We start from the raw sequence: 13,144 nt of genomic DNA on the forward strand, positions 1-13,144 counted from the left end.
AGAGGGGGGTAGAGAGAGAGGGGGTAGAGAGAGAGAGAGGGGGTAGAGAGAGAGGGTAGAGAGGGGGTAGAGAGAGGGGGTAGAGAGAGAGGGGTAGAGAGAGAGGGGGTAGAGAGAGAGGGGTAGAGAGAGGGGGTAGAGAGGGGGTAGAGAGAGAGGGGGTAGAGAGAGAGGGGGTAGAGAGAGAGGAGGTAGAGAGAGAGGCGGAAGAGAGAGAGAGAGGGGTAGAGAGAGAGGAGGTGAGAGGGGTAGCGAGAGAGGGGGTAGAGAGAGAGGGGTAGAGAGAGAGGGGGGTAGAGAGAGAGGGGGGTAGAGAGAGAGGGGGTAGAGAGAGGGGGGCAGAGAGAGAGGGGGTAGAGAGAGAGGGGGTAGAGAGAGAGGGGGTAGAGAGAGAGGGGGTAGAGAGAGGGGGTAGAGAGGGGGTAGAGAGAGAGGGGGTAGAGAGAGAGGAGGTAGAGAGAGAGGGGGTAGAGAGAGAGAGGGGGTAGAGAGAGAGGAGGTAGAGAGGGGTAGCGAGAGAGGGGGGTAGAGAGAGAGGGGGGTAGAGAGAGAGAGAGGGGATAGAGAGAGGGGGTAGAGAGGGGGTAGAGAGAGAGGGGGTAGAGAGAGAGGGGGGGTAGAGAGAGAGGGGGTAGAGAGAGAGGGGTAGAGAGAGAGAGAGAGAGGGGGTAGAGAGAGAGGGGGTAGAGAGAGATGGGGTAGAGAGAGAGGGAGGTAGAGAGAGAGGGGGGTAGAGAGAGAGGGGTAGAGAGAGAGAGGGGGTAGAGAGAGAGGGTAGAGAGGGGGTAGAGAGAGGGGGTAGAGAGAGAGGGGGTAGAGAGAGAGGGGGTAGAGAGAGAGGGGGTAGAGAGAGGGGGTAGAGAGGGGGTAGAGAGAGAGGGGGTAGAGAGAGAGGGGGTTAGAGAGAGAGGAGGTAGAGAGAGAGGCGGTAGAGAGAGAGAGAGGGGGGGTAGAGAGAGAGGAGGTAGAGAGGGGTAGCGAGAGAGGGGGTAGACAGAGAGGGGGTAGAGAGAGAGGGGGGTAGAGAGAGAGGGGATAGAGAGAGAGGGGGTAGAGAGGGGGTAGAGAGAGAGGGGGTAGAGAGAGAGAGGGGGTAGAGAGAGAGGGGGTTAAGAAGAGAGGGGGTAGAGAGAGAGGAGGTAGAGAGAGAGGGGGGTAGAGAGAGATGGGGTAGAGAGAGAGGGGGTAGAGAGAGAGGGGGTAGAGAGAGAGGGGGTAGAGAGAGAGGGGGTAGAGAGAGATGGGGTAGAGAGAGAGGGGGTAGAGAGAGAGGGGAGTAGAGAGAGAGGGGGTAGAGAGAGAGGAGGTAGAGAGAGAGGGGGGTAGAGAGAGAGGGGGTAGAGAGAGAGGGGGTAGAGAGAGATGGGGTAGAGAGAGAGGGGGTATGAGAGAGAGAGGTAGGAGAGAGGGGGGTAGAGAGAGAGGGGGTAGAGAGAGAGAGGGGGTAGAGAGAGGGGGGGTAGAGAGAGAGGGGTAGAGAGAGAGGGGTCGAGAGAGAGGGGGTAGAGAGAGAGAGAGGGGGGTAGAGAGAGAGGGGGTAGAGAGAGAGAGGGGGTAGAGAGAGAGGGGGTAGAGAGAGAGGGGGTAGAGAGAGAGGGGGTAGAGAGAGAGGGGGGTAGAGAGAGAGGGGGTAGAGAGGGGGGTAGAGAGAGAGGGGGTAGAGAGAGAGGTGGTAGAGAGAGGGGGTAGAGAGAGGGGGTAGAGAGAGGGGGTAGAGAGGGGGGTAGAGAGTGAGGTGGTAGAGAGAGAGGGGTAGAGAGAGGGGGTAGAGAGAGGGGGTAGAGAGAGGGGGTAGTGCGAGCGGGTGAGGGGGGTAAGAGAGGGGGTAGTCCAGCACCTGTGTTTGTGTAGTCACAGTACCTTTGTCTGTGTGTGTGTAGGTGCTGCTACTCGCTACTGACACAGCACTTGCCCCTACAGCCCTGCTAGAGGCTACCTGGGGGACCTTTGTCCGTGTGCGTGTAGGTGCTGCTACTGACACAGCACTTGCCCCTACAGCCCTACTAGAGGCTACCTGGGGGACCTTTGTCTGTGTCTTTGTGTGTAGGTGCTGCTACTCGCTACTAACAGCACTTGCCCCTACAGCCCTGCTAGAGGCTACCTGGGGCACCTTTGTCTGTCTCTGTGTGTGTGTAGGTGCTGCTACTGACACAGCACTTGCCCCTACAGCCCTGCTAGAGGCTACCTGGGGCACCTTTGTCTGTCTCTGTGTGTGTGTGTGTGTAGGCGGCAAAACAACCCCCTAGCTCCTCGTTGCGTGGTGCCTGATGGACAACGCTGTGGTGGGCAGTACCGTGGGGAGCGAGGGCCAAGTTCCGATTGGCCATTCCCCTCGGGGCGTCTGTGACCACCACAGGGGCTAAATGGGGGCTCTGGAAGGGGTGCGAGGGGCTGGTGACCCCCTTTCCGACGTCGATAAATTCATCGGCTCGCTGACGAATTTCGCAAGCGAGAATTTCATCATCGCCTGCGGCCGGGGTTGGCATCGTCCCCCCTCTCCCCCGCCGACATCGGCGCATCCACACGACATCATGGATGCATGCCGGGTCCAAGCAAGAACATCTGCTGGACACTACATAGTGACGGACCAGCGGATGCGAGCCCATGTCCTTGACACCAGGACCTACCGTGGAGCTGATCTGCCCTCTGACCATCGACTAGTCATCTGTAAGATGCGCCTTTGCCATTCTTCCACTCCGGTTGGTGGGTGTACACCCAGGACCCCATTCCAACATAAAGTGGCCTGGTCTCAGTTATCTGATGAAAGTTGCAAGCGAGAATTTCATCGTCGCTTGCGGCTGGGATTGGCATCGTCCCCGACTCCTCCTGATGTCGAGGGTGAATGGGCGAGGTTTAGGACTGTGGCTCATGCAGCTGCAATGGCTGCTTTGGGTACGCGGTCCAGACCTCCCAAGAGACCCCGGCTGACAGAGGAGGTGTTCAGGATGGTTGAGAAAAAGCGACAGGCCCACTGTCATCGGCTACAGAATCCCATGTCAGAGAATGAGGAGGTTTACCGCAGCCTTTCGCTCGGAGGTTCGGAGAGCCGTGAGGCGCTGCAAGGATGGGTGGTGGTCGCGGGTTGCTGAGGAGATGGAGTCTGCCTCAGTGGCCCGTGATCACAAATCTCTATTTAACTCCATCAAAAAAGTAACCTGCAGCGCCACACCAATTACCATCATTAGGGGAAAAAACGGTGATCCAATCTCCGACCCCCAGGAACAGGTTCGCAGATTTGCTGAGCATTTCTGTGAGGTCCTGGGGGAGGGAAAATCCCTCAGCCAGGAAAACATCGTGGCACAAAGTGGGGATGACCCTGCTGAGGCTGCGGTGCCTCAAATATTGGAAGAAGAAGTCACCCCCTGTGAGTGACTGGCTGAAGTGCCATCTGTTAAGGAAGTATTGAAGGCGATCCGGAGTCTGAGACCAGGAAAGGCAGCGGGCAGAGATGATCTCCCAAGCTAAATGCTGAGGGAGGGTGGCGTTTGTGCACAGACTGCCCTACATGACATCATAACAACAGTCTGGACCACTGGACGGGTTCCACAGGATTGGAAGGATGCCCTGGTGGTCCCCCTCTTTAAGAAGGGGGACCGCACAGACTGTAACAACTACAGGGGTATCTCACTCCTCAGTGTGCCGGGAAAGGTCCTGGCAAGGATTATTGAACATCGCCTCGCCAGGCACGCTGAGGAGAGGCTTGCGGAGCCCCAATGCGGTTTCAGGAAAGGGTGGTCCTGCACAGATGCCATATTTTCCGTCCGTCTGCTACAGCAGAGGTGTAGGGAATTCCAACAAGACCTACATCTCTGCTTTATTGACCTGGTCAAGGCCTATGATACCATCAGTAGGCCTGGGCTCTGGGTTGTTCTTCGTGCTTTTGGAGTACCTGACCCTCTGCTCACGATCATTAAGGACCTTCATGATGGTGAGCGGGCCCGGGTAAAACTACGTGGCCGGGAGTCAGAGCCATTCCCTGTACACCTTGGGGTGCGACAGGGATGTCCTCTGGCTCCCACATTATTTAACATATTTTTTGACCACGTAGTCCGTGAAGCATTTGATGGATGTACCAGAGGAATTTCCATCTGGTACAGATACAATGGGAGGCTGATCGATGCCCGGGTGCAGTCAAGGGATGGCTCCCTATTGCTCAACCACGTTATGTATGCCGATTATTTGGTAATAGCTGCTCACTCAGAGGAGGAGTTGGAGGCGCTGCTGCTGAGACTGGAGCGTGCCACTAAGAGGTGGGGCCTTACCATCAGCCCCACCAAAACTAAGCACCTGCCTGGGTATTTTGTACCATCGGACACTCCACCCCCACAACTCCCAATCGGTGATGGGGCAGTTGTGGAGAGAGTGGAGAGTTTCCCATACCTGGGCAGTGTGCTTATGACCGGCTCCAGTTTAACAGCAGAGGTCTCACTCCGAATCAGTCGAGCGGCAATATCTTTTCGTCGGTTGCGTAACGCTGTGTGGAAGCTACCTGGTCTGTCGCTCCGCACTAAGCTTCAGGTCTTCTCGGCCACGGTCATTCCCTCCCTTCTCTACTAATGGAACATCTTCGCCGGTTAGAAACATTTAGGCTAGCCTGCCTACGATCCATCCTGGGTTTAACCAGGCTGGATTGCGTGAGGAGCTCACAAATCCTTGAAATATCTGGGCAAGGTCCCATCGGTGAGCTCCTCCGGCAGGCAAGGCTGCGTTGGCTGGGTTATGTAGCCCGCATGCCCAGCCACCGCATGCCGAAACAGCTTTTGTTCGGCCGGATAGAGGGGGCTAAACGGGCGCGGCATGGGCTAGAGAAGAGATGGAGTGATGTGGTACAGGAGGACGTGGAGCTGAGTGGACTTGCCAATGACTGGTACCAGCGGTGTCAAGATCGGCCTCTGTGGAGGAGGCTCGTGAAGGATGCTAATGGGCAGTTGGAGGCAGTCGCCCTCCAACAACAACGGAGGGTGGAGGAGCGACGCTCACAACAACGAGCGGAGCGCCGGGTGGCTGAAGCACAGCAGGTTGGCATAGTAGGGGGCACAGGTGGTGCATCAGCCAGTCATCTCAGTCAGTCGACCCGTGGCACCTGCTGGGTCTGCCCAGTGACCTCCTGCCAGAGGGCGTTCGACACTTCACGTGGCCTCAGGGTGCACATAGCCTGGCACACGCGTCGTGGTGACGTCACCGCCACTTAGTGGCGAATGGCGGTTGTTATTGTTGTTGTAGGTGTGTGTAGGTCTGTGTAGGTGTGTGTAGGTGTGTGTGTAGGTGTGTAGGTGTGTGTGTGTGTGTGTAGGTGTGTGTGTAGGTGTGTGTGTAGGTGTGTGTTTGTAGGTGTGTGTGTAGGTGTGTGTAGGTGTGTGTGTGTGTGTGTAGGTGTGTGTGTAGGTGTGTGTGTAGGTGTGTGTTTGTAGGTGTGTGTGTAGGTGTGTGTAGGTGTGTGTGTGTGTGTAGGTGTGCACGTGACCCCCTCTCTCACCTGCATGCCTCTGGGCTGAAGAACTTGAGGGGCAATTTGGGGTCGTGAAACGGAGGCCACATCTGACCCTGGGTGCCGTTGATCATGTTGGCAGATTCTGTACCCCAGTAGGAGAGCTAAGGGGGGAGGGGAGAGGTCACAAGGTCAGGGTCAAGGTCACGGCGAGGCCACATCTGACCCTGGGTGCCGTTGATCATGTTGGCAGGTTCTGTACCAACCCACACACCCACCCACCCACTTACCCACCCACCCGTCCAATCTCCCACCCACCCACCCACACACTCACTCACCCACCCACTCACCCACCACCCACCCGTCCACTCTCCCACCCACCCACCCAAACACTCACCCACCCACTCGCTCACCCACCCACCCGTCCACTCTCCAACCCACCCACCCACACACTCACCCACCCACCCACTCACCCACCCACCCACCCGTCCACTCTCCCACCCACCCACCCACACACTCACCCACCCACCCACTCACCCACCCACCCACCCGTCCAATCTCCCACCCACCCACCCACACACTCACCCACCCACCCACTCACCCACCCACCCACCCGTCCAATCTCCCACCCACCCACCCACACACTCACCCACCCACTCGCTCACCCACCCACCCGTCCAATCTCCCACCCACCCACCCACACACTCACCCACCCACTCGCTCACCCGCACACTCACCCACCCACTCACCCACCCACTAACCCACCCACCCACACACTCACCCACCCACTCGCTCACCTACACACTCACCCACCCACCCACTCACCCACCCACTCACCCACCCAGCCACTCACTCTCCCACGCACTAATTCATCAGCTCCATCTCTTCTCCAGCCCGTGTCTCGGGCTGGGCACGCGGGCTACGTGACCCAGCCAACACACTACACAATATACTACACTACACACTACACTACACTATACACTACACACTACACAATATACTACACTACACACTACACTACTACTACACTACACACTACACAATATACTACACTACACACTATACTATACACTACACTACTATACACTACACTACACACTATACTACACACTACACTACCACTACTACACTACACACTACACAATATACTACACTACACACTACACTACTACACACTATACTATACTACTACACTATACACTACACACTACACAATATACTACACTACACACTACACACTATACTATACACTACACTACTATACACTACACTACACACTATACTACACACTACACTACCACTACTACACTACACACTACACAATATACTACACTACACACTACACTACTACACACTATACTATACTACTACACTATACACTACACTACACACTACACAATATACTACACTACACACTACACTACTACACACTACACTATACTACTACACTATACACTACACTACACACTACACAATATACTACACTCACATTACACTATACACTACACTATACTACTACACTACACACTATACACTACACTATATACTACACTACACATTACACTACACACTACACTACCACTACACTATACACTACACAATACACAATATACTACACTACACACTACACTACTACACACTATACTACACGTTACAATACACATTACACTATACACTACACTACACACTATACACTACACACTACACAATATACTACACTACACTACACATTACACTATACTCTACACTATACTACTACACACTACACTATACACTACACTATATGCTACACTACACACTACACTATATACTACTATATACTACACTACACATTACACTACACACTACACTACACTACTACTACACTACACACTACACTATACTACTACACTATACACTACACTATACATTACACAATATAATACACTACACACTACACTACACATTACACTATACTACACGTTACAATACACATTACACTCCACATTACACTACAAACTATTATTACTACACTACACTATACACTACACACTAGACTACTACACACTACACTACACACTACACTACTACACTACACACTACACTACACACTACACTACACACTACACTACTACACTACACTATACTACACATTACACTCCACATTACACTACACACTATTATTACTACACTACACACTACAATATACACTACACATTACACTACACATTACACTACACTATACACTACACACTACAATACACACTATTATTACTACACTACACACTACACTACACACCACACTATACACTACACTACACTATACACTACACTACACACTATACACTACACTACACACTACACTATACACTACACACTACACTATACACTACTACTATACACTACACACTACACTACACACTACACTATACACTACACTATACACTACACTATACACTACACACTATACACTACACACTATACACTACACAACACACTACACTATACACTACACTATACACTATACACACTACACCATACACTACACACTACACTACTACACGATATACTACACACTACACTACACACTACACTATACACTACACACTACCCTACACACTACACTACACACTACACTACACACTACACTATACACTACTACACACTACACTACACTATACACTACACTATACACTACACACTACACAATACACTACACTATACACTACACACTACACTACTACACTACCACACTATACGCTACACTACACACTACACTACACACTACACTACACACTACACTACACACTACACTACACACTACACTACACACTACACTACGACCCAGCCAACGCAGCCTCTCCTGCCGGAGGAGCTCACCGATGGAGACCTTCGCTCCCAGATCTCATCGAGGACCCGTGACCTCCTCTCAACCCTCCAGACACTACACTATACACTACACTATACACTACACTATACTATACACTACACTACACACTACACTATACTATACACTACACTACACACTACACTACTACACACTACCCTACACACTACACTATACACTACACTACACTATACACTACACTATACACTACACTATACACTATACACACTACACTATACACTATACACACTACACTACACACTACACTACACTATACACTACACACTACACTACACTACACACTACACTACCACCCAGCCAACGCAGCCTCTCCTGCCAGAGGAGCTCACCGATGGAGACCTTCGCGCCCAGATCTCATCGAGGACCCGTGACCTCCTCTCAACCCGCCAGACCTTGCCGGCAAAATAAACCCACGCCAGATCGTGGGCAAGGCTCAGCCTCAATGTTTATAACCGGCGCTAGATGTTCGATTAATTAGGTGGTGTGTGGGTGGTGTGGGTGGTGTGGGTGGTGTGGGTGTGTAGGTGTAGGAGTGCTAAACCTTCTTTAAAAAAAATAAATACAAAAAACACGACCGAGAGAGACAAAAAAAGACCATCTTAAGTGGTTGCCATCACTTGTGTGCGTTGGCTGTGCAAGGCAGGAAATAATAAACACAAAAACAGGACCGAGAGAGACTAAAAAAGACCCATCGTAAGTGGTTACCATCACTTGTGTGTGTTGGCTGTGCAAGGCAGGAAATAATAAACACAAAAACAGGACCGAGAGAGACTAAAAAAGACCATCTTAAGTGGTTACCATCACTTGTGTACGTTGGTTGTGCAAGGCAGGAAATAATAAACACAAAAACAGGACCGAGAGAGACTAAAAAAGACCCATCTTAAGTGGTTACCATCACTTGTGTACGTTGGTTGTGCAAGGCAGGAAATAATAAACACAAAAACAGGACCGAGAGAGACTAAAAAAGACACATCTTAAGTGGTTACCATCACTTGTGTGTGTTGGCTGTGCAAGGCAGGAAATAATAAACACAAAAACAGGACCGAGAGAGACTAAAAAAGACGCATCTTAAGTGGTTACCATCTCTTGTGTGTGTTGGCTGTGCAGGGCAGGAAATAATAAACACAAAAACAGGACCGAGAGAGGCTAAAAAAGACCCATCTTAAGTGGTTACCATCACTTGTGTGTGTTGGCTGTGCAAGGCAGGAAATAATAAACACAAAAACAGGACCGAGAGAGACTAAACAAGACCCATCTTAAGTGGTTACCATCACTTGTGTGTGTTGGCTGTGCAAGGCAGGAAATAATAAACACAAAAACAGGACCGAGAGAGACTAAAAAATACCCATCTTAAGTGGTTACCATCACTTGTGTGTGTTGGCTGTGCAAGGCAGGAAATAATAAACACAAAAACAGGACCGAGAGAGACTAAAAAAGACCCATCTTAAGTGGTTACCATCACTTGTGTGTGTTGGCTGTGCAAGGCAGGAAATAATAAACACAAAAACAGGACCGAGAGAGACAAAAAAAGACCATCTTAAGTGGTTACCATCACTTGTGTGTGTTGGCTGTGCATGGCAGGAAATAATAAACACAAAAAACAGGACCGAGAGAGACTAAAAAAGACCATCTTAAGTGGTTACCATCACTTGTGTGTGTTGGCTGTGCAAGGCAGGAAATAATAAACACAAAAACAGGACCGAGAGAGACTAAAAAAGACCCATCTTAAGTGGATACCATCACTGGTGTGTGTTGGCTGTGCAAGGCAGGAAATAATAAACACAAAAACAGGACCGAGAGAGACTAAAAAAGACCCATCTTAAGTGGTTACCATCACTTGTGTACGTTGGCTATGGAAGGCAGGAAATAATAAACACAAAAACACGACCGAGAGAGACTACAAAAGACCCATCTTAAGTGGTTACCATCACTTGTGTGTGTTGGCTGTGCAAGGCAGGAAATAATAAACACAAAAACAGGACCGAGAGAGACTAAAAAAGACCCATCTTAAGTGGTTACCATCACTTGTGTGTGTTGGCTGTGCAAGGCAGGAAATAATAAACACAAAAACAGGACCGAGAGAGACTAAAAAAGACCCATCTTAAGTGGTTACCATCACTTGTGTGTGTTGGCTGTGCAAGGCAGGAAATAATAAACACAAAAACAGGACCGAGAGAGACTAAAAAAGACACATCTTAAGTGGTTACCATCACTTGTGTGTGTTGGCTGTGCAAGGCAGAGAAATAATAAACACAAAAACAGGACCGAGAGAGACTAAAAAAGACCCATCTTAAGTGGTTACCATCACTTGTGTGTGTTGGCTGTGCAAGGCAGGAAATAATAAACACAAAAACAGGACCGAGAGAGACTAAAAAAGACACATCTTAAGTGGTTACCATCACTTGTGTGTGTTGGCTGTGCAAGGCAGGAAATAATAAACACAAAAACAGGACCGAGAGAGACTAAAAAAGACCCACCTTAAGTGGTTACCATCACTTGTGTGTGTTGGCTGTGCAAGGCAGGAAATAATAAACACAAAAACAGGACCGAGAGAGACTAAAAAAGACCATCTTAAGTGGTTACCATCACTCGTGTACGTTGGCTGTGCAAGGCAGGAAATAATAAATACAAAAACAGGACCGAGAGAGACTAAAAAAGACCCATCTTAAGTGGTTACCATCACTTGTGTGTGTTGGCTGTGCAAGGCAGGAAATAATAAACACAAAAACAGGACCGAGAGAGACTAAAAAAGACCCATCTTAAGTGGTTACCATCACTTGTGTGTGTTGGCTGTGCAAGGCAGGAAATAAAAAAAACAGAAAAACAGGACCGAGAGAGACTAAAAAAGACCCATCTTAAGTGGTTACCATCACTTGTGTGTGTTGGCTGTGCAAGGCAGGAAATAATAAACACAAAAACAGGACCGAGAGAGACTAAAAAAGACCCATCTTAAGCGGTTACCATCACTTGTGTGTGTTGGCTGTGCAAGGCAGGAAATAATAAACACAAAAACAGGACCGAGAGAGACTAAAAAAGACACATCTTAAGTGGTTACCATCACTTGTGTGTGTTGGCTGTGCAAGGCAGGAAATAATAAACACAAAAACAGGACCGAGAGAGACTAAAAAAGACCCATCTTAAGTGGTTACCATCACTTGTGTGTATTGGCTGTGCAAGGCAGGAAATAATAAACACAAAAACAGGACCGAGAGAGACTAAAAAAGACCCATCTTCAGTGGTTACCATCACTTGTGTGTGTTGGCTGTGCAAGGCAGGAAATAATAAACACAAAAACAGGACCGAGATAGACTAAAAAAGACCCATCTTAAGTGGTTACCATCACTTGTGTGTGTTGGCTGTGCAAGGCAGGAAATAATAAACACAAAAACAGGACCGAGAGAGACTAAAAAAGACCCATCTTAAGAGGTTACCATCACTTGTGTACGTTGGCTGTGCAAGGCAGGAAATAATAAACACAAAAACGCTACCGAGAGAGACTAAAAAAGACCCATCTTAAGTGGTTACCATCACTTGTGTGTGTTAGCTGTGCAAGGCAGGAAATAATAAACACAAAAACAGGACCGAGAGAGACTAAAAAAGACCCATCTTAAGTGGTTACCATCACTTGTGTGTGTTGGCTGTGCAAGGCAGGAAATAATAAACACAAAAACAGGACCGAGAGAGACTAAAAAAGACCCATCTTAAGTGGTTACCATCACTTGTGTGTGTTGGCTGTGCAAGGCAGGAAATAATAAACACAAAAACAGGACCGAGAGAGACTAAAAAAGACCCATCTTAAGTGGTTACCATCACTTGTGTGTGTTGGCTGTGCAAGGCAGGAAATAATAAACACAAGAACAGGACCGAGAGAGACTAAAAAAGACCCATCTTAAGTGGTTACCATCACTTGTGTGTGTTGGCTGTGCAAGGCAGGAAATAATAAACACAAAAACAGGACCGAGAGAGACTAAAAAAGACCCATCTTAAGTGGTGTAAACCACAGGTTATCCGGCCACACAGGTTAGTCGGTCACACAGGTTAGTCGGTCACACAGGTTAGTCGGCCACACAGGTTAGTCGGCCACACCGGTAAGCCGGTCACACCAGAGATGGCCACACCGGTACCCGGTCACACCGGTAAGCCGGTACACGTGTGCGTGCGTGTGTGTGTACACGTGTGTGTGTGTGTGTGGGGGGGTGTGTGTGTGGGGGTGTGTGTGTCTGTGTGTGTGTGTGTCTGTGTGTGCGTGTGAGAGTTAGTATGTGTGTGTATGAGTGTGTGTGTGTGTATGAGTGTGTGTGTGTGTATGAGTGTGTATGAGTGTGTGTGTGTGTATGAGTGTGAGTTAGTGTATGTGTGTATATGAGTGTGTGTGTGAGTTAGTGTATGTGTGTGTGTATGAGTGTGTGTGTGTATGAGTGTGTGTGTGGGGAGTGATAGTGTAGTAGCGGTTAGCGCTACGCTCCGCTATGAACCCGGCGACCCGGGTTCGATTCCCCGCTCACGGCCAACACCACCAGTGACGATTATCTGAACCGGTCCCGGGCCTCCCCTAGGTCGACTCAGCCTCAAATGAGTACCTGGTGTAGCGGTGTGTAGTAAACATCGTCACTAGGGAGACAAAGGCGGTCGGGCGTGGTGCTGGCCACCCACCCCCTCGTGTACCGTTACCGGCCTTCATAGGTGCTCGCTAACAGCACTTGCCCCTACAGTCTGTTACAGGCTACACGGGGGATCTTTGTCTTTGTATAGTGGGTAGCGCTACGCTGCGCTATGAACGGGAGATCTTTGTCTTTGTGGAGGTATGTGTGTGTGGGTGTGTGGGTGTG

The 13,144-nt window shown here is 49.7% G+C and overlaps 1 protein-coding gene across 2 annotated transcripts in view; it reads right to left on the reverse strand.

Moving 5' to 3' along the window:
- The window catches only part of LOC116937555 (scavenger receptor class B member 1-like), a 114,671-nt gene that overhangs the window by 44,214 nt on the left and 57,313 nt on the right, over positions 1–13,144 (reverse strand). For both annotated transcript variants that reach the window (XM_076059016.1, XM_076059017.1), the window contains exon 7: positions 5,477–5,592. In XM_076059016.1, the coding sequence (XP_075915131.1) occupies positions 5,477–5,592 (116 nt within the window). The remainder of the gene's footprint in view (positions 1–5,476; positions 5,593–13,144) is intronic.

Source organism: Petromyzon marinus, assembly GCF_048934315.1.
Source record: "Petromyzon marinus isolate PM22_M1 ecotype Great Lakes invasive population chromosome 84 unlocalized genomic scaffold, UKy_Petmar_22M1.pri1.0 chr84_unloc.1, whole genome shotgun sequence".
In the NCBI taxonomy this organism is placed as follows: Eukaryota; Metazoa; Chordata; class Hyperoartia; order Petromyzontiformes; family Petromyzontidae; genus Petromyzon; species Petromyzon marinus.